This window comes from Ictalurus punctatus, chromosome 5, assembly GCF_001660625.3.
Source record: "Ictalurus punctatus breed USDA103 chromosome 5, Coco_2.0, whole genome shotgun sequence".
Lineage (NCBI taxonomy): Eukaryota > Metazoa > Chordata > Actinopteri > Siluriformes > Ictaluridae > Ictalurus > Ictalurus punctatus.
Window position 1 is genome coordinate 7,678,115 of NC_030420.2, and position 25,740 is coordinate 7,703,854.

Sequence of the window (25,740 nt, forward strand, 5' to 3'; positions counted from 1 at the left end):
TTTAATATAACAGTATTTTTGCTACAGCAGTATATGGTATACTGTATTATAGAGGTTGATTGTACCATAACAGTATATTGCACTATAATAGTGTATTGTAACTTAGCAGTATATTGTTTTATAATGGTATATTTTACAATAAGAGTATATTGTATTATATCATACTGTATACCATTAATCCTATATTTACTATTTCCAATGTAGTTCTATATCTCACAATCAAAATGTTTTCACAAAAGATGAAATATATTTAGTCAATAGACTGTATACGTAATAGTCAGATGCTACTGATTGTCAAATTATATGTTAAATGCAAATTTGTGGGGGTTTTTTTATTTATCTGTCTATTTTCATAGTTTTGTTTGCACTTGTAAAAGAAAGACAAAGAAGAAGAGTGTTTACTCAGATTTGTATATATACACAGCATTTTACAATTATGCATTCATGCATCGTGTGTGTGTGTGTGTGTGTGTGTGTGTGTGTGTGTTTTAGATCTTTATATTTTCATATCCAAATGTCACCACAAAGATAGGAATATCTGACAGTTTTGACCTTCTGAGGACATTTTTCTGCTCCCAAGAGAAAACTTTTTTTTTTTTTTTTTTTCACAAAACCTGCAGCCTGTATTTAAAAGCTAAACCTAAAACAAACAAAAAAACTAAAAGCAAAAAGATTTCATCTCGTTACTGACTTTAGGGTTAGGTGTAGGAATAAAAATAAGCGTGTGTGTGTGTGTTTTAAATAAGGATGAAGGCTAGCCTGAGGCCCCAATCATCACGGCCCCTGCGCTGAGAAGCAGGAGACCCCTGAGGAGTGTGAGTGAGGAGGCTGACTAGATTGGCTCTGACTGTGTGTGTGTGTGTGTGTGTGTGTGTGTGTGTGTGTGTGTGTGTGTGTCCATAACCGTGTAAGAAACCACGTGATGGCCCTAAACCCAGCCCCAACACAGCTCGCTCGCTCTCTCTCTCTCTCTCTCTCTCTCTCTCTCACTCTCTCTCTCTCTCTCTCTCTCTCTCTCTCATGCACACACACAAAACCCTGTAGGAACTAAAAGTTTTTTTTTCCCCAACAATCATGGTTGCTTTACTTTTAGACTGGTCTTCCACTCAGAATTAACACAGAAAGGCTCTTCCTACTTGTACAAGATCTGTATATCATTTCTAACCTCTGTATCTCTGCTTAAGCTTCGGACATTACTGAAAATCGCATTCAAACACACATCATGAGAGATAATTAATTTTATCCTGAGAGAGCACAGGCCTCGGCATATGCAGGTGCTGTGGCCTGTGTAGATGTGGCCTGTGCATGCGGGGCAAAGCGTGACACTAAGCTGACATGACAGAGGCACATAATGTCTGCTCCCGTTCCTCACGCTCGCCCTCTGGCGCAGCAAGCAAATTTAAGGGGCAATGCCAACATGAGCCGTGACCACCCAGTAACACAGCGCTCGAAATAGTATAGTGACAGTATAGTTGTATGCTGTTATTTCAGATTAGGAAATCTAGGCCACAATAGAAAACTATATTTCTACATGTTTCATTTACATGAAGGCCAAAAGCAGGTAATTGTTCTTAACTAGTACAGTGGTTTTCCTAACATTGGGCTATATACCCAGTTACATTACATGTGTGTCTCAATGACGATTTAATCCCAGACGTAATTATGGATTTACCAATAGGGCAATATGATTAAATAATGTCAATATTGTGGTAAATTATGTCACAATACACTTTTCTGAGATAGTGTGCATATCATGATATGGTTGCTATCATGCATATTGTTCTTGGTAGTTTGTTAACCTATATAATGATGCATATCATGTATCGTAGAAATGTCTTCAAGAATCTTGATATGATATTTTTGTCATATAGGCCCACCCCTAGTTATGCGCAATTTAGACATCAGGAACAGCGTAGTACCCAGTCCTGGATGTTTCTACTCCAGAACATACTGCCAACCTCAGAGACATGAACTGAGTAAAGCCCTAAAATACTAGTAATTGCTTTGCCACTGAATTGTATAGTATTCAATGGAATCTTATTTTTGTTGTAAATTTTAGGATCATTATTGTGCATTTGTGCATGCAATTCTGCTCTATAAATTCGAATATGGAGGGAATGAAAGAAATTGAAATTTCCTAACAAACTTGTTTATATCTACCTGTTGTCCATTATGACCCAGAAAATTAGTGTATAATGGTAAATGTGTCACATAATACCAAACGTGAATGTTATACTAAACATCCATTGACCAAGTCAATTAGAGGACCATGTGGGCGTGGTTTAAAAATCGAATGACCTACAACTCTCAAACAGAAACATGCACACGGTGCATCATTATACACAAAACTATCCGATGAGAAAATGATCACTCGTATTCTTTGGCTCATTAGACTCAAAGCCACTGTTCAAGTGTGAACTAACAGTTTTGATTAAAAGGTACAGTATATAGGAATGACATGTAGTTTATGAACTACATGCACAACCAAATGATGTAAAATGGACTTGGACCCCCAATTCCCAAATACAGTGTTTCTCAATCCTAAACTTTGGACTTAAGGTAGTGTAAGTAGTGGAAAAACTATTAATCACTGTCTGGCGCACCTGATGGAAATCCGTTTTCATAGGAGATTTATTCCAGTGTTGCTAAATGGCTGTCAAATGATGTCAAAATACAGCTCCATCAGCCAACATGACAATATCTTTTTTATGGTCTACATGTGAAATCAAGACTTGTATTGTCTGTGTGGTGTGTATTCTATCAACAGGGTCAAAAAGCTGTTTGCAAAAACCATAAACATTTGTCAGTCTAGTCCAAGGGTGTCCAATCTTATCCGAAAATGGCTGGTGTGGGTGCAGGTTTTCATTCCAACCAAGCAGGAGCCACACCTGATTCCACCTGCTTAATCGGTTGATCTTGGCTTTCAATAGACTCGGGTGTGGCTTCTGCTTGGATGGAATGAAAACCTGCACCCACACCGTCCCTTTCCAGATAAGATTGGATACCACTGGTCTAGACTCACCCACATTACACAGCCGAAAGAATGCTAAATGATTATAGTTTTCTGTCATTGCTTTAATATTTTGTTAGTGCAGTGCCTTGCATACAGTAGTAACCCCCAAACATTTCCATATTTTGTAGAGCTACAACTTGGGACTGAAATAAACTTAATTGGGATTATATGTCACGGATATATAGAAAATAACCCATAAAATCGGAAGTTTGCAAAATCGTTAATAAAAAAATAAAGTTGTGATGGTGTAAGTGTTCACCCCTGTTGATGTGAAACCAGTTCTGGTGCAACCTATTTGTAAGGAAACATACCTAAACAAATAGTATCATGAATACCAATGTGCTATCAAAACAAGTCCAGGACAATACCAATCAAGGTTTGGTTAGAAAAACAAATACCAAAGTTTGAAAATCATCCAGTGTACCATTAATTCCATTATTAAAAACTGGGTAAATATGGAAACAGCCAAAAGGCCAGGGGTCACCCTGAAGGATCTGTAGAGATCCACAGCTCGGATGGGTGAAACTGTAACCATAGCTTGGACACTCTAAAAAAGCAAGGCTTCATGGAAGAGTGCTAAGTCATATGAAATCCCATTGGGAGTTTGACCAAAAAAAAAAAAGGCATGACACAAACATGCAGAAAAATGTTCTCTGATAAGGTCAAATTTGAATGTTGTGGCCTTGGTACGAAGTGTTTGGAGAAAATCCAATACTGCCCTTTTACTCTGAGAAAACCATCCCCATAGTGAAGCATGATAGTGGTAGCATTGTGGAGTGTTATCCCTGACCTTTTGGTTGCTTCTCTGTATAATGTCCTCTTTAACTGTTCACTGAATTAGGCACTACCCTAGCCAGAGTTGTGGCTGTGCCCTATTAATTCAATTTTTAATAATGGATTTAATGGTGCTCTGAAGGATGTTCAAAGTTTGGGATATTTTGGGGGATATTATGGGCTATTTTGTGTAGATCCATGATATATAATTCCACTTAAGTCAATTTGAGCTTCAGGTTGTAACACTACAAAATGTACAAAATATCACTGTATATGACTACATTAACTACAACGTCAGCATTATCTTATATTTATCTTTAAATATAAGCAGTCTCTTTTATCTATTCAAGTTGTATCAGAGCCAAAATATTAGCACTTCTAGCATTATGCAGGTACTCAAGCTAGCTTTCTGTCATTTCTCTTATCTTTTGTTAGCATATGACTCCATCAGCTAGCATGCCAGCATCTTACCATTTTCATTATATAAAGCTAATTTATTTTTTTATGAAACAAATGTCAGTGCTGTTTTTCTTATATAGGAATACATAACACCTGCTTATAATAAACAAAAGCTAGAAGGAGCCTCTATGCATCAAATGCCTTAAGTCAGTGGTTTTCAAAGTGGGGGATGCGGCCCCCTTGGGGGCTGCCAGGGGGCGCACGGGGGGCCTCAACAATTTGGTCAGAGCCACCAAGCCCATACCTCCAACTAGTATGTTTTCTCTTTGTCAGTCTCAGACAACCACACACACAATCAATTCCTAATGTAATGTAAAGATGTAAGATGTAATTATTAATAAAAAAAAAAAAAAAAGGGGAGGATATATTCAGAAGTCTGTATTTTTAATGTGTTTTAAAGACATCTTGCAAAAGGGGGGCCTCGGTCAAATGTTAATGCCATTTGGGGGGCCTTGCCCTGGAAAAGTTTGGGAGCCCCTGCCTTAAGTCACACAAACTGTCCCTAATTATTATTTTTTATGACACTGTGGTGGTCTCTTGTTCCTGTCACTTCCGCAGCAGAAAGTACCCTCAGAGGCACGTGCATGTCTCTGTCTGTCTCTGCAGATCCTTCCATCGACTCGGCATCTCACCTCTCCCTAGCTTGTCCCTGCTTCCTTGACAACTCGGTTGCTGTGGTAACACCATGCACCTTGGGGATACCTCTTTTGTTTTGTCCTGATGTGTTTTCTGCCTCCCCCATTTCTTTCCTGCCATTTATCACTGATTCATTATCTCGCTTAAAGAAGTATCTCTCCAGGTAAGAATTTGTCATTTCTGGGACAGCTTGCGCTGTTTGTGGCTTTAAAAAGGGCTATGTTTAGGACAGTAATAGAGTCACGATGGAGAGAAGAGAGAGGAAAAAGACGTGTGATCAGGCTTTGAGGAGAAATCTATATTTATAATGCTTTAGCACCATCTTGAGCTAGGGCCAACATGAGAACTGTTCGGTCATTGTGTTAATCGTGTTTCAGTCCACATTGTTTTATCAGTTATTTATAGTTCCTCTTGTACTCAAATAAGCAGATGTTAGACCAAATATCCCTCTCATTCTACTCAAGAGGTTGAATCATTGCAAAAGATTAACCAGAAGAATATGAGACAAATGTTCGTTGTACAACTCACTATCACAGTACATTTACTCCAGCTGCAGAATATATTTTTATATTACAAGATAGACTGGTCGAAGCCGGTTTTACATTGTGTGCTTTCAGCTGTTTTTGCTGTCACACTGTATGAGATCACAATAAAATATTGGTCAAATTTTATAACAGACTATTCAAATCTAACATTAAACATAAAAGAAAATGACAACATTCTACTTGCCTTATAAATAGGGGTGTAACGATACATTCGGATCACGATTCCATTTCAACTGATTCGCGATACCTGCTTGGTGATTTGATTCAATTTGGATTTGATATTTTTTAAACAAAATTTTGACCAAGAAAAATGATGACTGAAAAAACTCCTTGTTCATTTCCAAATCATAAACAGTGCAAAACAATATGGCCACATCAGCCTGTGCAAACAATATATTTTTGTATAAAACTAAATAAATCAAAAAAAGACTACGAACAGAGGTTTAATATTGTAAAAGAAAATGTTCTATGGGTTCACCATATCTTAAAAATAAAGAAATACATTTATAAATTCTCCAAAAAATTGAATTAAATAAACAAAAAGTCTTCAAACCGGCTAAACTTCCGGACTTCCACAGCCTCTTTTCCAGGCATTGTAGACTGATGTCATTTGAAAGCTCCCGAAGAGCTCTTTTTAACAATTATAGCATGAACGTGCAACCATATAACCTATATAATGCGTGTCAGTTGTTGTGATCCTGAGCTATCAGTCACGTCACAATGGTGCAGGCTCTCCTCGAATGAACGTGATCATGTGACCAGCGTGCTCTCGATATATTTTATGGGTTGTGCAGATTGCAACCCGCGGTGTTCAAACGGTGTAATTGCATTTGATGCAAAACCAGAATGCTGATTTCCACAATGTGAGTCGCACATTTCAACGATCAAAGTTTTGCGTCGTGATGCATCATGTCACGGTGCATCACTACACCCCTAATTATCAATCAGGGTGATCTGGACTCATGCAGAAAACAGGGTCGCATAAACAGAAACATTCTTGTGAGAATGAGGTCATATTTCTGTCCATTATCATGTTTTGTTTAGATTTAGCCATCGCCACTACCGTTTTTCTAGCTGTTCTGGAAGGTTCTCATGATCTTATGCCATCCTCCAATTTCCTCCAATTTCTGACACTTCTTCTAAGACTGCATATGTCAGACAACTTACAACCAAATAATTCTTTTATGATGGCTGCAACAGTAAAATAGGCCTGAAAATCACACCATGTACAGGTTTAAGATGATGGCTTAACATGTTTCTATTTTAAAAACTGAAATCTTCAATCTTTTTCAAGGAAACAGATCAAATCTGGATACTTTCTGTGACGCCACTAGAATTCCATGTCACATTTTATTCTATGTTACGAGGTGTTCCGCATGACCAACTGTTGTGAGGGGAATGTTCTCAAAAACTATGATTCATCCACCTCATAGAAGATTATGAAATACTCCACAAACCTACAACTGACAGGAAAGCAATCAGATCAGACTTGACTGCATTTATGAAAAGGAAAAATCCTTACGGCAGAAAAAGACGCAAAGACATTTGTAAGCCCTGTACAACCGAGAAGTGTGTTTAGACATGCAGCTGCCTCCAACCATACTTATCTTGATTATCTTTAAAGCAAGCCACAACACTGCATTGTCTAGTACACGCTGAAAATTCAGATATTATCTCTTTCAACAGCTCCTTGTTACATAATCCATGTACGGCAAATAACACATCACTGTCAAAGTCAAACAATGAGTGATTGGCTTAACTCTGATTATTGCAATCTAGTGAGTGTGGTGCAGATTCAGAAAGTTATGCAAATAAGTCTCCAAGAGCATCGGCTTTAAAAACATATGCATATAGAAGTACAACAAAGCAATTTTCCTGTCACTTATAAAGTATGGCATATGAAACTGCATTTCTTAGTATTTGGCGTGCACTCAACAAGTTTGTAGAAAACCTGATGATCCACGTTAGATCAAATTCATCAAAGTATCACCTGAACATGTGCTTCAATGGAAAGGATAAGACGCAAGGAAAATCTGAGCTTTTGATATTACATATTTGATCACATTTAAATAATGACCTAGAAATAGTGCAAAATCTACAATATTTCCCTTTTTTTTAAAAAAAAAAAAATAAATAAAAAAATAAATTTTTCTAAATTCTAAAACTTTCTCTGAAAATGTGGTCTTCTGAACCCTACTGTGTATGTTTTTAAAAAAACACTTGTGTGGACACCTGGGAAAACCCTTCACATGGTGAAATATTTAAATTTTCTTCTATATATAGGGAAGCATATTTGAGGACGGTTTTCCTGGACTGAAATCTGTTTCTCTTTTTTCACGTACCCTATACAGCCGAGAGTTTGTGGACACCTGTCCATCGCACCCACATGTGCTTGTTGCACATTCCCATTCCAAATTTAGTCCCCCCTAACAGCCTTCACTCTTCTGGGAAGGCTTTCCACTAGATTTTGGAGAGTGACTGTGGGGATTTGTGTCCATTCAGCCACAAGAGTATTAGTGAGGTCAGGTGCTGATGTTGGGTGAAGAGGCCTGGTGTGTAGTCAGTGTTCCAGATCCTCCCAAAAGTGTTCAGTGGGGTTGAGGTCTGGGCTCAAGGACACTCGAGATCTTCCACTTCAACCTCGGCAAACCATGTCTTCATGGAGCTCGCGTTGTGCACAGGGGCATTGTCATGCTGGAACATGTTTGGGCTCCTTAGTTCCTTATAATGCTACAGCATACAAAGATATTCTATACAATTATGTGCTTCACACTTTGTGGCAACAGTTTTGGGAAGACCCACATATGAGTGTGATATTCAGGTGTCCACATACATTTAGCCATATAATGTATCTCAACCACAAACTGAGTTCTAGCATTTTAAATTCTGGTTACACCCAAAAGTAAAAAAGGGAGAAAATTGAATTTAAAGATTCCAATACAAACTGAATTTGTTTCTAAATGAATGTGTAATAAATAAAATACAAAAATAATAACTATGATTATCTTTTTACCCACTTTTATTCATAGTCTACAGCCATTTACAGCTATGATTGTTAAACTGGCTCATTATATATGTCTAATGTGATGTGTCGTCTCAATTTGGAGAAGGCCCGCGCAAGTTTAATAAAATGAATACATAAAATGTATATGTTTTAAGTAAACACCCTATTTCAGCCGCAGTGACCTCTGACAGGTTTATGATCATGCTGGATATCCACTAACCTGTTAGTATGTTTTCAGACACCACGTTGACCTGCACCTCCACAGAGTGTTTGGAGGTGTAGGTGATTTCTGCGCTCACATGGGCCACCTCGCCAATGAACATGGGGTACAGGAAATCGGTGCGCTCCACTCGTGCCAGGGCAGCAGCGCAGCGGTCCTGCAAGGCGAATGAAAAGAAGGATTTGACTTTTCAGCCTTTTCAGGTGACTATGTTTTCATTTGTTTGTTTACATACACATGACTTCTCTTGAACCAGTTGCTTGAAGAAACCCGTTCCTTTGTGAGAAATTAGTTTGTTTGTTCATTAAACAATCCTTAACTTTAATGGGCAACCCAGAACATTCTACACTGACCACATATATGTATGAATAGAGTTGCCTTACGTAGTTCAGGATCTGTGCTCATATCTAAGTATCTTTTGTTGTTTAAAACTGCTTTGAGAGGAAAACATGGCCTACAAATATAGAAAAAGCACTTTATATGGTTCAAATAGAGTCAATCTCAAAGGGCTGATTGGTAGAAATGATTTTTTAGCTTTCTAAAAGGTTTTAATGGCCAGTCCCAGAAAAAGTATGGCTGTCTGCTGTCCTCTAGTGGATACAATAAGAATCCATAGATTAAAAATTGATCCAAGTTATTACATAAACCTAATTTGGCAGTTAGAAACATTTGAAACATTTTTCTTTGAGGTTTTGTTTTTAATTAAACATTCATACCCATATTTATAAAGACTTATGCCTGCTCACATTTATTTTGTTTTTGGTTAGTAAGCTTTGTAGGCCTTTTTTTTCTATAATATTTTGGTAATACCTCATTTACAAAATCTCACAAAAGTGAGTACAACCCTCACATTTTTGTAAATATTTGATTATATCTTTACATGTCTTTATATTATCTTTACATACGTAAGAAATGACACTTTGCTACAATGTAAAGTAGTGAGTGTACAGCTTGTGTAACAGTGTAAATTTGCTGTCCCCTCAAAATAACTCAACACACAGCCATTAATGTCTAAACCGCTGGCAACAAAAGTGAGTACACCCCTAAGTGAAAATGTCCAAATTGGGCCCAAAGTGTCAATATTTTGTGTGGCCACCATTATTTTCCAGCACTGCCTTAACCCTCTTAGGTATGGAGTTCAGCAGAGCTTCACAGGTTGCCACTGGAGTCCTCTTTCACTCCTCCATGACGACATCACGGAGCTGGTGGATGTTAGAGACCTTGTGCTCCTCTACCTTCCGTTTGAGGATGCCCCACAGATGCTCAATAGGGTTTAGGTCTGGAGACATGCTTGGCCAGTCCATCACCTTCACCCTCAGCTTCTTTAGCAAGGCAGTTGTCATCTTGGAGGTGTGTTTGGGGTCGTTATCATGCTGGAATACTGCATACTGATCATGCTCTGCTTCAGTATGTCACAGTACATGTTGGCAGTGTTGTCACATGTAAAGATATAATCAAATATTTACAAAAATGTGAGGGGTGTACTCACTTTTGTGAGATACTGTAGATAACTAACAAACATGTACTGTGCACCAAAAATGTCATGTGGGAAACTGTAAAATTATCAGTAACGATCTCTAGTTATAAACAGGTTTGAGCAACATATTGTTTTTACTATAGACCCTGTTCCTCTGTGTTACTGGTCAGCGTGAACAGACTGGAACTGTGAGACCAGTTTGGTCTACTCAGAGCTTGAGTGGACCAAACTACTCAAGCTGTTTATACAAACTTCCTTTTTGACTTTTTGCTAGTAGCCTCCTTGAGGCTGGTGTGGCCAAATTCAAAAGAAATAACAGAATTCCGTCTGTATCGAAAGTATGAACAATTACTTCACTGCATTAGGCTTTGAACTAAGAAGAATGTGCTTCTGAAAATCAAACAAAAAGTGACATTCCATGCATGAAACTATAAGTACTCCATACCTACAAAGGAAGATTAAAACAGTAACTATATTGGTACTTGTTTGAAAGCTGCTGCTAGTTATTAACTCCAAAAACACATCCTTATTTCCTAATTGAGTAACAGAACAAACATCATGCTTGTGCATTTGACCATACTAGTGTTAATACGCATGTATAGATTATTTTATTCAGTAAAGAACTATTCTATAAGAATTGCCCAAAAAACATACAAAGTACATATACCGGTATTCTGAGTGCTGCCTTTTGAAAACATTTTTTACGAACTGTATATAGATACTTCCATTATGTATTGAGAATATATAACACGTTTATGTACTCTGTTTCAGCCCAGCCCTGTTTATAAAGCACCTTTAACATTTAATAAGAAAAGCATAAATATTTAAAAGGCTGTCATGAAGTATTTCAGTTGACTAACATTTTAAACATGTTAAGAAAAACAAAAAACATTTTAAGGGACAGGACACAACCCCACCCAAATGTTTCTGACCATGTGCAAATACTGGGGGAAGCAGTTATTCAATCATGTCTTATGAGTGACGCTCATGTTCAAAGTCATTGAGGAATAAATGATATAAGCAGGGTTTTTTAGACGTTTTATAGGAGAATAATCAATGACAGGATGGTGTTATTGAAGGTCAGGATGGTCTGAGGTCTGAGAGTGATGTGTAACAAAAGGCTTACACTGGAGATGCTAGTATATCCACTGGAGACATATCAACAATTATTATTATTACTATTATTATTATTATCATCATCATTATTATTATTATTACATATTGACCATGTGATTAAATTTTTTTTATTATTATTATTAACCTTAGAAATCTGTGAAACATCCACCATACAAAGCCCTGTAAATCAGATACTTTACAATATATATATATATATATATATATATATATATATATATTTATTTATTTATTTATTTATTTATTTATTTATATATACACTATAGTTACAATAGAAATGATAACACAGAACAAGAGCATTAGTATAAACCTGTCATTTGAATTACAGCCGCCACTACTGTTAGAAAATTTATCAAAATCACCTCTCCCAATCATATTCAAGGATTCAACAGTGCTGTGGTATAAAATACTTCATTAGATATTAATCAGGCCTCCCTTTTTTTACTTTTTCTTTTTAGAGTTCATAGATCATGTGAAGCATTTTGACCTGTTGTTAAACTTTTAGTCATTTTTAGTTTTTGGCAAGGCTATTTCCATTCCATGTCTCTTATCTAGAATCACACAGCAGTGCCTTGTCTACATGGAACCGGAAATCAGAACTAGTCGGGTCATTTTCTAGATCTACACAACATAAACACAGCTCGCATCACAACCCTAAAAGCCACAAACAAACTTACTGGGAATAAACAGGCATAAATCTAACCTTGACTTCTTAGCTAAGGAATGTTTGCATTTAGAAGTAAATTGGTCTAGCCGTGGTTTGACCGTATTAACCCAACTCTCATAAGTAATACTGAGGAACAAGCAACGATTGTTTTTGGAAGTCAGAAATGAAGCTATACCTTGTAAAACTATTAATGATCCTAACCGCAACAATTTGTAAACGTCAATACAACTTGTGAAGTAATTCCTGTTTTTTCATCATCAAATTTTTTTCAGTGTTCTTCTGATTGCTTGACTTTAGCACAAGGACTCACTGAATGGATTGATGAGGATGAAAATGATGTAAATCATGTCCGATGGGGTCACCAGATCTCAAATATATGAATACCTAACGGAGATTTTGGAATGACATGTTAGACAGAGCGCTGTATCAAACCATTAATTGAGGTAATTTATTTTGGTAGAACGGGTGTTCATCCCCCAGTACATCTACAAGGATTTGTAGAATCTATGCCAAGGCGCACTGAAAATGTCGCTTTTTCCTTTAACTTGTCCCTGTCTGTAAATATCTTCATATGCATTAGACATTACATGCACTGGGTATAAGGCAAGAAGGAACAGATACTGCCCCTGATATATGTCCCTTAAAGTGGTTAAGGCTCTGGACTACTAATTGTAAGGTTGTAGATTCCCAGTACCACCAAGCTGGCATTGTTGGATCCTTGATGAAAGCCCATCTTTGCAGCTCAAAAGTCTTTTTGGATGAAAGTGTCTGCCAACTGAAGAAATGTAAATGTAAATTGGGTATAAAGTAGGTGTAGCACATATCCAGATGCTTGGTAAAAAATATTCTGAGACAAAAACAAGTCCTGTTAATCTTAATTAGAATTTCACAAAATTTAGACAGTTGTGACTTTAACTCTGAACAAGAGTACAGTGGATATTAAAATAGAAGAATTTTGTGTTGTAAAAAAAATAAAGAAAGAAAGAAACCAAGATAAAACATGTCAGATATTTTTCCATCTTTAATGTGATATAGAAATAAAAATATTGCCCAAATAACCCCAGTCCCAGCTGAAGAGAAGCAGCCCCATAGTGTGATACTGCCAACACCATGCTTCACCGAAGGTATGGTGTTCCTTAGGTGACAAGCTGTCTTTTTTTTTTTTTTTCACCAAACATATCGTTTTGAATGTTTTAATATTAGTTAAAGGGCTTGCACAGTTGTGCAACCAGGTTATTGTACGTGTCCCCCCTTAAAACTTTTCCATTTGCTTTTCAATTGAATTGTGTTGGTTGTAATATCACACTAAAGGTAAAAAAAAAAAGATCTGACATGATTTATCTTGGTTCATTCTTTATACATCACAAAAACTTGTAATATCCACTGTATGTCATAAATCCTTTCTTAAGTCGAATATTATAGACAGAAATTCTCATACACTGCAAACACAGACCAAGTAAAATGGCAACGTGCTCAAACAAAACCATCACCTCTCACCTGATAATTAAGCCATGTGTACATTTGACTGAGGAAATAACATTGTAAAAACCACCAGAAACCCTGTCAGTTTCTTTAAAAAAAAAAATCAAGTAGTGAAAATGACCAGAGCTGAATAGAATACTAATCTAGTGTAGATGACCGAAATGTGCATAGGAGCATAACTCACCCCAGTTTGAGTATTACAGTGGCGAGTTCCTATTATGCACCCAGCTTCCTCAATCATCTTCAGGATCGTCCCACCATGGACGTTACCCACGATGTTGGCATCATCTGGTCGCATAATTCTGAGAATCACAAACAAACCCAATTATTCCCATCTGTACTAGCAGGATATGAGTCAGCAACATTCAGCATGCCACATCTTGAAGTATCAGGACTCAGTGCACTGTAGTTTGTCTATCAAACCTACTGTTAAAGCCTGGGTATACTGTGGTCATTCCAGTGGTTTGAGAGGTGTCATAAACACATATTAATCATCCATATCAGTGTACTGGTTATTATGCAAACGTGCCTATGACACATTATTACAGTCTGTAAAAATTTACAATAGGCTCCAAGTAAACTAATGTAAATTCACTAAAGCAGAGAAACAACAATGAAGGTGGCTATGTGCCTCCTGGTTGCGCAACCTAGAATCTACGTAATCTGGTGATACCGAACTTTCTGGAAACGGGTTTGTGTAGAAGTTAAACAGGAAAAACTGTCAGAACAAATGTTACTAATGTGTAACGTTCCTTTCCACTGAAATGTTTCTCTCATGCGAGACACAATTTGTACTTTTAGTATGTACCTTTTACCCAGAATGATGTATAAAGTGTATCTTTAAATTTTTTCTCTAAAACGTCAACTATATCCACATTTCCAGGTGAAAGATAGATATTAAAGGTACAAATTAGTACCCTTTTTGCTGAGAGTGCACATGCCTTACTCTTCATCCTTAGGCGTTTTACAGCTAATTACATGGTTAGGTTTTTTAAATTAAAACTACTTAATTTAGACTTGATATGAGACACGGCATATGACAACGTACATTACAGTAGAATACAGTACATAATGATAAACTCTAATTTACAAACAGAAGTCCAATGTGTTACTACCTGGTAAGCTGAATAAGAGCCATTAGTGCGACCAATTAAACTCCTGAGTCACGAATCAGAGAGAGACTGCTTGTGTCAAAATGGAATTAAACCAGGCCTTTCATTCATCACTTCTTCTCTAGACATTATGATATCATCAATCTCTCCACCACTAACATGGTTCTCATCCAGACTGGCCCTGCCCTCACTCAAACCATGTGGTTTTTGCGCCAATGAGAGCGATCCAGCGACTGACACTTCCGTGGTGAAGTTCTGAGTGCAAACAGTTAATGTTTGGAAAGGGCTTGACTGGTATGACTATTTGTGCTTTCTATTACAGGAGTGGAGAAACGCTCCACTTCCCTAACCCCTCTAGGTGAGTGAAAAACGGCCAACTTGATATGCAGTACTAAGTATGACCGTGCAGTATTACTATTATGTTTGACGTTGAAGTCAAACCATGCATGATGTGTAGGCCTTATTATTATTATAACACATGAATGCACACATGCGGCTTGCATAAGAACCCTACTTGAACTTGTTAACATTTTGTAATGTTACAACCTGGAAGTGAAATTAATTTCACTGCGATTATATGTCAAGACTCTACAGAGAAAAGCCCATAATGTTGTAGCTGGGGGTCAACATCAGTACAGCTTGTAATATTGTACACAAATGAACTCTGTTACAAGCTATAAACAATAATATATGTTTAAAACTTAAATACAAAGTGATTTTTATTCTTTGTGTACCAAGATTTCTACTTAACCTTAATTCACTCCAAGTTACCAAGGACCTAAGTCCTACTTTGTCATTCTGACACCAGAACAAACATTTTATTCTGTAACTACTATCAATAATTCAGTAAATACAGTGAAACTAAACATACTTTTGTAAGTAAAACTAGGAATTAAAGGTGTCAAGTAGCCCGGTACATTATAGATTTCAATTTGAATAGGTGAATGTATTATATAAGAGGTTAGTCCATGTATTCAATCTTGATTGCTGCTCTATGGTTGAGATAAACCTCACTGTGCTCGTTCTACAAGAAATCACGAGAATCGGGATTCACATTTTTATCAGAGGCCAAAATTTTTTATTTGTGCCTGTGTTCGGCATTGAATTTACCGGTGATGTCACACTCCACAGTAGTGGTTCCCATTTCGATGACAATTTGACCTTTACAGGCCACATTCCAACAACTGCACAATCCTGTAGGTTCATTCTGTAGAACAGCAAGAAAATAAGACCGCAACTCACTGAACAGGTACCACAGCTACTTGTCCAGGCTCTTGTTATCTCAAAACTGGACTAGTGCAACTACTCGCACTTTTCCCGGGCATCCCAGCCAGCTCCATCAAAATACTTCAGATGATTCCGCAGCACGCCTCATTATCAACCAGCCCAAAAGAACCCACGTCACACCCCTCTTCATCTCCCTCCACTGTCTTCCTGTAGCCACCCAGATCAAATTCAAGGCCTTGATGCTCACCTACAAGCAGCGCCGGTCCTAGCCCATTAGGTGCCCTAAGCGAGACTCATCCTCAACGCCCCCGACCACACACAAAATAATTTATACAACACTCGTTTCTCATACTCAATGATATTTTACTTACCTCAGTAATAATAAAAAAAAGCAGCTGAAATTGTAAGGCATTACTATTAAAAGCATAGCCACAGCTATTTCCATATTTAGAACATGTTGTTCTTTGATACTGCAGAACTACTGTACTCTCAGTCAGTGCTAACTAGTTAAAACATCATTGGCTTTGCATTTAAATAGCTAGCCTGTTGCTTACAGACAGCACAGTCTTACAAATAAGTCATAAATATTATTAATAGTCATCTTTATTATCTAAATATATTAGGGGAGACTGCCTGGGGTGGGTTTTGTTGTTGCCACAAATTATGAGGGTGTGTGACTGAACCGGGTTGAACGTTTTAGAGTCACGATACTCTACACACAGAAACCCAACCATGTCCCGACTAATCTAATAACAGAATTGCAGCAATTAAATAATTCATTTGTTCATACTGATTGAAAATGTCCGTTAAGTCGATTTCCACCCCGCCGGTGGAACCAGCGCCCGGGGACTGCTAGAAAGGGTTCAGTCCAGAGAAATGACTTTTCACCACCAATGTACAACTCCAGTGCCGTCGTGATAATAAGACAAATTCTTACACCACTGTGTAATCGCAAATTTTTCAAAACTATATAACGTATAATGCTGATCTGATGCCATAAGGTGTGTCTCGTGGTCTTGTGTCCGTTTTGCCTTTTTTTTTTTTCCAGCAAATGTTTAATACATCTGATTCTTGGTTAGAAATCATGAGATCACACGTTCATACACGCCTCAACACACAACCTTGAATAAGCTTTTGGAAAGGCCATTTTCGAATCTGTCCAGTGGAGCGAGTTGCTTCACAACAGATGGCCACAGATAGTTGATCATTAACAAGAAATCTTTGATGCGTATGAGTCTATTTATCACACAAGTCTAGTTTGATTTTTGTGAACATGATCCTAGAAGCAGTGTATAATCTCTCTTGAATAGCCATGCCGGTTGTACACTTCTGAATCTAAAACCTTTTATGTCTTGCATCCATATAGCACAAGAAATCAAAAACAAGGTACTATAAAAAAAAAAAAAGAACAGGACCATAAGCTGTACATTTTACCGAATACAACTGAATATATTCCTACCTGAGAAGAGTATAACGCAAAAAGCACTGGATTTCTTTCAGTAAAATCCGACCATTTCGCATGTTTCAGAAGAGTTCGGGCAAAACTAACACAGCTCCCAGCTCAACCACTGCATTTAAAGCACTTAGTATAACCTTTTTGACGTCATCTCTTCTATCCACAATAGTAAGTGAATTCAGTATCCGTGCAACAGCTGCAGGTGCAGAAAATGTCTGCAACCCAAATACATATTGTGTGTCTTTGTAGTTTTCCGTTGTGTACTATTAAAGTTTGAGGAAGAAGTCATTATTTAGCCTACAATCTGTACCAGGTATAAGGTAAATATACTGAACATTCGCCTGGATTAATGTTGAAACAACACAGATGGCTAATAAATGAGCAGCGTAGCTGATTAGTATTTAGAATCAAACCTGCATTGAATTAAACCCAAAGCAGATCGACACAAAGGTTGAGCACAATGGGGCTCAATTTTTAAAATCGGCCATGATTTTTAGCATTTACACAAGAAATGTGAAATATATGTATGAAAACTCCTGAAAATGTGTACATAAACGTATAAGCTGACTCACTAATGTGAACCTTGAGTGATGAGGTTCATATCGTATAACTGGCCATAGTTACTGAGACTGTATACGCAGATTATGGTGTAAAGTTTAAAACTGCTGATTTATTTCAACTGCATGCACAAGTTTAATGAAAAGTTTGTGGAACTTTCTTGAAAAAAAAAAAAAAGGCAAAACAAAACAGATCCGTACATTAAGACAAATAAGACTAGCCGTTCAATGAGAGAGAAAAAAGTTACGCTGTCCTATAAAAGGATGAATTGTTTGTCTATGGGAGCCAACACGCTACAACGACTGAGCTGCACAACTGGCCCTTAGTAGGCCTCTTTTACCGTTTAGTCATTTTAGTCATTGTTTTAATGGAATTTAATGGACTGGGTGTCACTAAGTGCAAATCGGGTGCATGAACGTGCTTCGTAATTCACGACTGTTTGGCGTTTATCAACGTAAGAACGCGAGTACAAAAGAAAATCAGCATTACTGAAACGTTTTGTACTACTTTGGGAATAGTTTTCCAAAAGCCTTACTACATGGCCAAGTTGTAAACAATAGTCAGGTTGTATACTCTCTCTCCAGTGATGACTGCTGTACGAAGTGAAGCACCTAATCTTATAATCCAGAGGTTCTCAACCTTTTGTAACTAAAGCCCCCCGAAGTCTCCCCTATCATGTTACCTATTATATAATCTGTTTTGATACACAGATAGATAGATAGATAGATAGATAGATAGATAGATAGATAGATAGATAGATAGATAGGCAGATTTTTTTTTTTTGCTTTTGTGTTTTTGTACTTTTTTTTAAATTACTTTTCGTAAGTTTTCTTTTTTTATATAACTTTTATAAAGCTATATAATGGACAGGTGTGGAACATGAATGATATAAAATGTTTATGAACACTATAACTACTTTGAACAAGAGAACTAGGCTGTAATAACGTGGACTATTTTACATGTAAAACATGTTGCATTATATTCGTCTTGTGTTCTAAAAACATTCACATACGAATGATGTAAATTGGGATGAAGGTGCGTCTTGTTATCCATGACATTGTTAAATCTCCAACTCTCAGACACTCACTGAACAGAGCAGACGCAGAGAGAGATGAGAGTGCAGCAGGAGAGCAAGACCTCACGCTTGCAGGACAGTACTGGAGGCATTTGAAAAGTTGCTAAGGTTTGTCCAAAAAGTCGCTAAAGGGGTCTGAAAAGTCGCTAAACTGGCAACACTGGTCTGCACTGACAGCTAGATAAAAGACAGGCTAAACTCCGCCTCTCCCCAGCAAAAAGAAAATATAGAGGGAGAGGGAACGTGGGGTTTTTCATTTATGCACATTCTATTTGAAAAGCAATAAAATACACCAAGTACACAAATTATGACCTGTCTGTATTTTTTTTCTTGAAAACAAAAAAAAGCCCCCATGTTGAGAACCAATCGGACAGCACTGCAGTAGGGAATTGTTTGCATTTTTAGTCTGTCCTTCCTCTCTGTTTGCACAATTTGCAAAGATCAACTGACCAGGACCCCGGTTACTTTGCCAGGCAATGTGCTGTACAGCTTTGAAGCCCTTTGTTGCAAATCATCTGTCATGGTTTCTTTCTAAATTTAGAGTTTACAATTACAATGTTTGTACATAGTACAATGTTCAGTAGCTTCAGTACATTCAGCGAGGGAATTTCCGTGACTTTACTTCACTATGTATCTTTATGGTGGTCAAAAGACCACATCCACCTCTTTGTTGCAAGGTCAGACGAAAAGTTGTTCCGAAGTGAAACAGTCGACTCCAGTCTACAAATGACAGGAGTGTTAAACTGACAGCCTGTGTGCCACAGCATCTAAAGACCTCACAGACCATAACTTCATAAAAGTCCGTAGTTCATATTCTCATCCACTCCTAAACTCATAAAAGTCACGTAATAAAACACTGAAAGAGTGCAGATTAGCCTCGCAGTTATGCGTGTTAGTAAGTGTGCAGAATAAAAATGGAGAACTGGGACAATCTTTGGTCCAACAGAGCAAGAAACAAAAGCACCTCAGTGGGTTTTGGGTCCAGTTACGCCTGTTTGAAACCTTTTGTCGTTGGGTTCTAGATTGTTCTAGACCCTCTCCATTCTGAAGTATCACTCAAGACACAACTGGTGTGTCCATCATGGAGAGACAGAGCTGCATATCTCTACACCTGAGACACCTAGACTGCATGCACAATTACTTTATTTGTGTTTGTGTGTGTGTGTGTGTATATATATATATATATATATATATATATATATATATATATATATATATATATATAATATTATATTATATTTAGAGAGAAAGAGGGAGAGTATGTAGTATGTAAACACTGCTTTACAGCATCAATAACGTGGTATAAGTTTATTATTTCCCATATTAAAAAAAAATAAATAAAAAAAAAAATAAAAGGCAAAATAGATTATCTTTAATAGGGCCAGTGTCGTGAGGTTCCATTCAAGTCGCTTACTTCCATATAGCAACCAGTTCATGTATATGCCTTAGCCATTAGCCGCTTTCTCTGTACCTTAAACATGCAAGTTTACATACCTAGAGGTGACCAACGCCAAACGCGACATCATCCCTAAAGGCAGACGAAGCATTTCTCATGCGCGCGAACACGTCGGCTCAATCCGAAATGGCTCAATATTTGCTATTTATGTGCACTACATAGGCTGTAAGAGCCATCAATGTAAACCGGATGTAGCGCGTTTATATAAAGAATGCAAAGCTATTTGGGATTCCGCCGTGAGTTACGTGATGACGTTACGCTTACGTCTATGATGAGTGTATTTACAACTGGCTGCCACTAGAGGGAGCAGAGAATGGCCGGTAATAAATACCGCGCCAACTAATTTCTACAGGCCATTTTTTTTTATTCTTTCTTAGTTGCTAATGCTGAAATTATGAGAATATTAATTGTCTTTACTCTATACATATTTGATTTCGTCTAGTGTCTTTTTCCCCCTGTCATAAAACACGCTCACCATACCGGAACATGTCTAAAATCCATGCTTTGAACGTGCACATGCTGTTCTTTTCCACATCAATCAACACGCTCGTATGAAATAGGGGTTTTAATATCTATATCGGATACAATTCTTTTCGGTGTCCTGTTTTAAGCCGTGACGACCTCGGAACAACCTTGTGGACTATTTCTCAGCATCATATGTGTGGAGGTCATCACATGCTACATATCCGGTATACAGGAGGCGTCGGAATACGCCGGCATCTGATAACTAGAGTAAAGCCACACGACCCAATCGCCTAATCTCACTCGCAGTCATAGCTATAATAATAATAATGATTATTATTATTATTTCAGACCTGTACAGAGTAGAATGCAGTAGTGTCAATGGAATGTTATGTGATCTGTGTGTTATAGCTAAACACCAGGGATTACCGGGGCCGCACGCGGCGTGTTGCGACGTTATAATCTCGTTGACTGAAGGATGCGATGGAGTTTACACAGCATTGAGAGAAACCCCCCGAGCCTGTTAGTAAGAGTCATACTGTTCTCATCTTACCTGCATATCTGAATGGACGGTGAGGATGATTGAAAATCTGGAGCAGACATGATGGACGGTGTGTCGGACATCACAGTCTCCAAACGAAACTGAATGACTCGGAGCGCACGAGCTGTGGGGGGAGTCGGTTCACCGGATATCTTGGGCAACTGCAGATACACCAGATAATGCAGCGGGTTCTTGATGAAATCTGGTTTAAAATGAGAGATATTGTTTTGTATAAATGTGTGTCTTCGATGTTTTGGGTTTGGGTTTTTTTTTTATATACACCCACCGGCCACTATAATAGGAACACCTGTACACGTTCACTTTTATGCAGTTATCTAATCAGTAGCACATTGTGTACACTGTCTTTCAGATGCAGGTCAAAAGCTTCAGTTAAAGTTCACGTCAAACATAGAAACTGGACAAAAATGCTTTTGTTTTGTTTTGTTTTTTGACAAATCTTCAACTGTCCATTTTCGGTGAGTCAGATTCCTGTTTTTGATTGACAGGAGTGTGGTCTTCTCAAGTTTGGAGCATTCTGAGATGCTTTTCTGCTCACCACGGTTGGAAAGAGTGGTTATTTGAGTTACCATACATTCCTGTCAGCTCAAACCAAGTCTGGCTATTCCTATCTGGCCTCTCTCACCAATAAGGTTCTGAAATATTCAAACCAGCCCACTTGGCACCACCAAACCCATCCATTTTTCATACCGCTTATCCTACACAGGGTTACAGGGGAGCCTGGAGACTATCTCAGGGAACAAGGCGGGGGGACGCCCTGGACGTGGTGGCAATTGCACAGTTGCACACTACAGACAATTTGAAAATGCCACTCAGCCTACAACACATGTGTTTTGACTGAGGATGGAAACTAGAGTACCCAGAGGAAACTTCTAAAGCACAGGGAGAACATGCAGACAGGGTGGAGGCAGAATTCGACCCCCAACCCTGGAGGTGCAAGGCAAACATGCTGACCACAACGTCATCATGCACCCCTCCCCAATAAACATGCATCAATCCATTTTCTATACCGCTTATCATACAGGGTCGCGTGGAACCTGGAGCCTATCCCAGGGAGCATGGGGCACAAGACAGGGTACACCCAGGACTGGGTGCCAATCAATCATAGGGCAGAATCACATACTTATATTCACACACTCATTCATACACTACAGACACTTTGGACATGCCAATTAGCCTACCTTGCTTGTATTTGGACTGGTGGAGGAAACCGGAGTACCCGGCAACAACACAGGGCCGTGGCAGGACCCCCAACCCCGGAGGTGCAAGGCATATATACTGACCACTAAGCCAATAACCATTATTGATGTTTGATGTACACATTAACTGAAGCTCTAGACCTGTATCTGGGCTGCGGTGCTGCTACATAATTGGCTGATTGAATAATTACATGAGATGTTGTAGTATTACACCAGGTAGGAAGTAATAGGTTCTTCACTACATGTTGTGCAATGTGTAAGAGAAATAGCTTCAGACCTTGTGCTCCTTTACAGTAGTAATGGTTGAGTCTTTGGACACTTAAGTGAACCATGTTATAGGCTCATCTTTACTATGTAGCCCGGTGTATTTGGCAAGTAGTCTGGTGTACAGATGTTCCTATTAAAATGGCTGGTGAGTGTACAATCATGTTGGGGGCAGCAAGCATACCAGGGGCATACTTGCTTTGTAGAAAACCCCAGATAAGATGAATACTGTTGATATTGTACATGAAAGTAGGCAAAAACAGGACATTTACTATTTTGAATGAAAAGCAAAGCTATGAGAACAGCTGCATTGATTTATAAAATAATATTTTGGTCGTTTAGAGTTCCATAAAACCATTTTATGCAGCTAGGCTGAACAATGTAGAAAGCCATGATTGATTCTCTGTCCAAAAGAGTTTTGCATAAGCCCATTACATTCACTGCAAGAATAACAAAAGCTACAAGGGGTATTTTCAAAACCCAAATCTATGACAGTAATTTTTCATGAACTTCATGGCTATAATTTGTGTATGTTTTTTTATTTTTGCTTTTTTTCTTTATTTTTAAATTGGGATATTTATTATTTATTTTTCTGTTGTGATAAAAGCAAAAGTCAGCAATTACAAATGTGCGTAAATAAATTTCACCACACGGTGGTAGCAAAGACCGCCACACGAATTTTTTTTTTTTTTTTTTTTTTGCAGGGGGTTAGTTGTTTTTGTTTATACTAAGTTAAAGTGAGTAACTAAGTTAGAGTGCACTTATGAAATCATAATGTAATGCAATAGTTCACAATCCAAATGATGAGTAAAACTGACCCCAAATGTTAAATTTGTCTCATGTCAGTGACTTAAAGACACCTCAGTGGGCTTAAATCAAATAAAAAAAGAGGTAAAAACATTTGGTTAGCCCATTTCTTTTATTTAAAAGTACAGAATAATTACATAAACAAACAAAAGAAATACTCCATCCCGTCAAAAAAGAGACTTTGAAAAACAATACTACGTGAAATAAATAAATAACACGTCTCTCTAAAATGAGACTGTATAACACATCACAACGTGTTTACAAGTAAACAAACAGATAAATAACACGTCTCTCAAAAATGAGACTGTATAACACATCACAACGTGTTTACAAGTAAACAAAAAATAAATAAATATCACGTCTCTCAAAAAATGAGACTGTATAACACATCACAACGTGTTTACAAGTAAACAAAAAATAAATATCACGTCTCTCAAAAATGAGACTGTATAACACATCACAACGTGTTTACAAGTAAACAAACAGATAAATATCACGTCTCTCAAAAATGAGACTGTATAACACATCACAACGTGCTTACAAGTAAACAAACAAATAAACAAATAACACGTCTCTAAAAAGGAGACTGTATAACACATCACAACGTGTTTACAAGTAAACAAACAAATAAATAAATAACACGTCCCTCAAAAATGAGACAGTATAACACACAAACGTGTTTACAAGTAAACAAATAAAGAAATAAACAGCACGTCTCTCAAAACATGAGACTTTAAAACACAATAGAGTGTGCATACGAGTAAAATAATGTGCACAGAATCAGAATACTGAAGTGGAAGAGCACATTTCTTACACTGGACAACCCTTAGGGTTTTACATAGGCGTTTTCTACAAGCCCTCACCCCGTTAACCCCAAACCGAATAACCGCGTTATTTACAGGTCACGCGCAGGATCTCTAAGAAAACGAACCGATAGATACAAACGAGCGAATTTTGACAAAGCGAACGAGAAGTATATAATACTTGAGTGGGAAAAAAAATCGACTTGACTTAGTACCTCAAATCAGCACGCCGTACATAGCTGCAAATGTTTACTACTCATCTCTAGGCTGTTTATGTACATTATCTAACAAGCAGCATGAATTGTGTGCCGCTTTCCCGCGTGCTACCACGGTCTCCACATGGGCTGCGCGGCGGCCTGTGGCGCATCCTGAGCTCTCTCCGGGCTCGCGCGCCTTTCTTTCCGAGTGTTGTCGAGTCGCTCCGAGTCGCTCGCGCGCCTTTCTTTCCGAGTGATGTCGATCCAGTTCTGGCTCAGAAGCCGCTCGTGCTGGATCGGTGAGAGCGTGCTGGAGGTGCGCGCGCGGCACGTGCGGCAGGCCGGAGAGCTCGAGCGCAGAGACTGCTTTATGAAGTCGTGCACGCGCGCGCAGGTTTCGCCGTCGAGGCTCGTGCGCGGGAGGAGCGCGGAGACCTGCTGCAGGCACGCTTCATAGCCCTCTCTGTAACTCACTGTAGCATCTGGGGACAAAAATAAATAAGACGTGCACTTTAGTTTTGGCAGTTGAGATATTTATAATAGTGGATTAAGGTTTTATTTAAAGAAGATAGATAGGAAGGAAGAAGAAAAAATAGCGCGCACCATTTATCGGAGTTTTAGGGACATCGGTGAGGAATTCGACCGTCATTTCCAGGATGCCTGCTTTCTCAAGCTTCGAGTAGCGACACTTCTGAAAAACAAAAACAAAAGAAACGTGAGTTAAAACTACAAAAGGCACTAAACTCATTATATTTCTAAACAGATCTGGATTGTTCTGTAAATAAAAATGAACCTCTGCTTACATCTTTTCCCATCAGAGGAAGGATGAGGCTTTTCAGCTGGTTGAGGCAGTCGTTGATGCGCGCGCGTCTGCGCTTCTCCATCAGCGGTTTTAAAGTTCTTCGCAGCTCCGAGATCTCTTTTCTCACGTGCACCGTGCTGACACCGGGAGGCGGGAAAGACACAGCCGGAGTCATTCTTGATTCTTTGCCAGAGAGCTCTCTTTTCTTTTCTAGCTATGACGAGTTTCTGCCTGAGCAGCGTTCAGCGCGCGCTATTTATCCCCGCTCGAAGCGTCATGGGAACGCCCACCACAAGCCAAGCGCGCGCACACGCTAAAGTTTTGACGCGCAGCACAATAGGCCGACGTTTAA

General features: G+C 38.3%; 2 protein-coding genes across 4 annotated transcripts in view; both read right to left on the bottom strand.

The window, feature by feature from the left end:
* The window catches only part of acot7 (acyl-CoA thioesterase 7), a 90,983-nt gene extending 69,534 nt beyond the window's left edge, over window positions 1-21,449 (bottom strand). The window contains exons 1-3 of one of the 3 annotated variants that reach the window (XM_017467144.3): window positions 21,311-21,449; window positions 13,596-13,713; window positions 8,652-8,808 (exon numbers count right to left, since the gene is read on the bottom strand). In XM_017467144.3, the coding sequence (XP_017322633.1) occupies window positions 8,652-8,808; window positions 13,596-13,713; window positions 21,311-21,381 (346 nt within the window). In that variant the 5' untranslated portion in view covers window positions 21,382-21,449. Of the gene's footprint in view, window positions 1-8,651; window positions 8,809-13,595; window positions 13,714-14,526; window positions 14,682-20,333; window positions 20,500-21,310 lie in introns of those variants that run through there. The other 2 variants (XM_017467145.3, XM_017467146.3) reach the window with 2 other exon arrangements.
* Window positions 21,450-23,628: 2,179 nt separating this feature from the next.
* Window positions 23,629-25,740, bottom strand: hes2.2 (hes family bHLH transcription factor 2, tandem duplicate 2). The gene is made up of 3 exons (XM_017467148.3): window positions 25,390-25,740; window positions 25,190-25,277; window positions 23,629-25,068 (listed from the first exon to the last, which is right to left on the bottom strand). The coding sequence occupies exons 1-3, from the start codon at window positions 25,561-25,563 to the stop codon at window positions 24,713-24,715; spliced, it is 618 nt and encodes a 205-aa protein (XP_017322637.1). The 5' UTR covers window positions 25,564-25,740; the 3' UTR covers window positions 23,629-24,712.

Excerpts from the sequence above, each read along its gene's own strand:
- hes2.2 (XM_017467148.3), bottom strand. The coding sequence starts at position 25,563 with ATGACTCCGGCTGTGTCTTTCCCGCCTCCCGGTGTCAGCACGGTGCAC. Across the intron at positions 25,278-25,389 it reads TTCCTCTGATGGGAAAAGAT|AAGTGTCGCTACTCGAAGCT; the intron begins GTAAGCAGAGGT and ends TTTGTTTTTCAG. Across the intron at positions 25,069-25,189 it reads CCCTAAAACTCCGATAAATG|ATGCTACAGTGAGTTACAGA; the intron begins GTGCGCGCTATT and ends TTTTGTCCCCAG.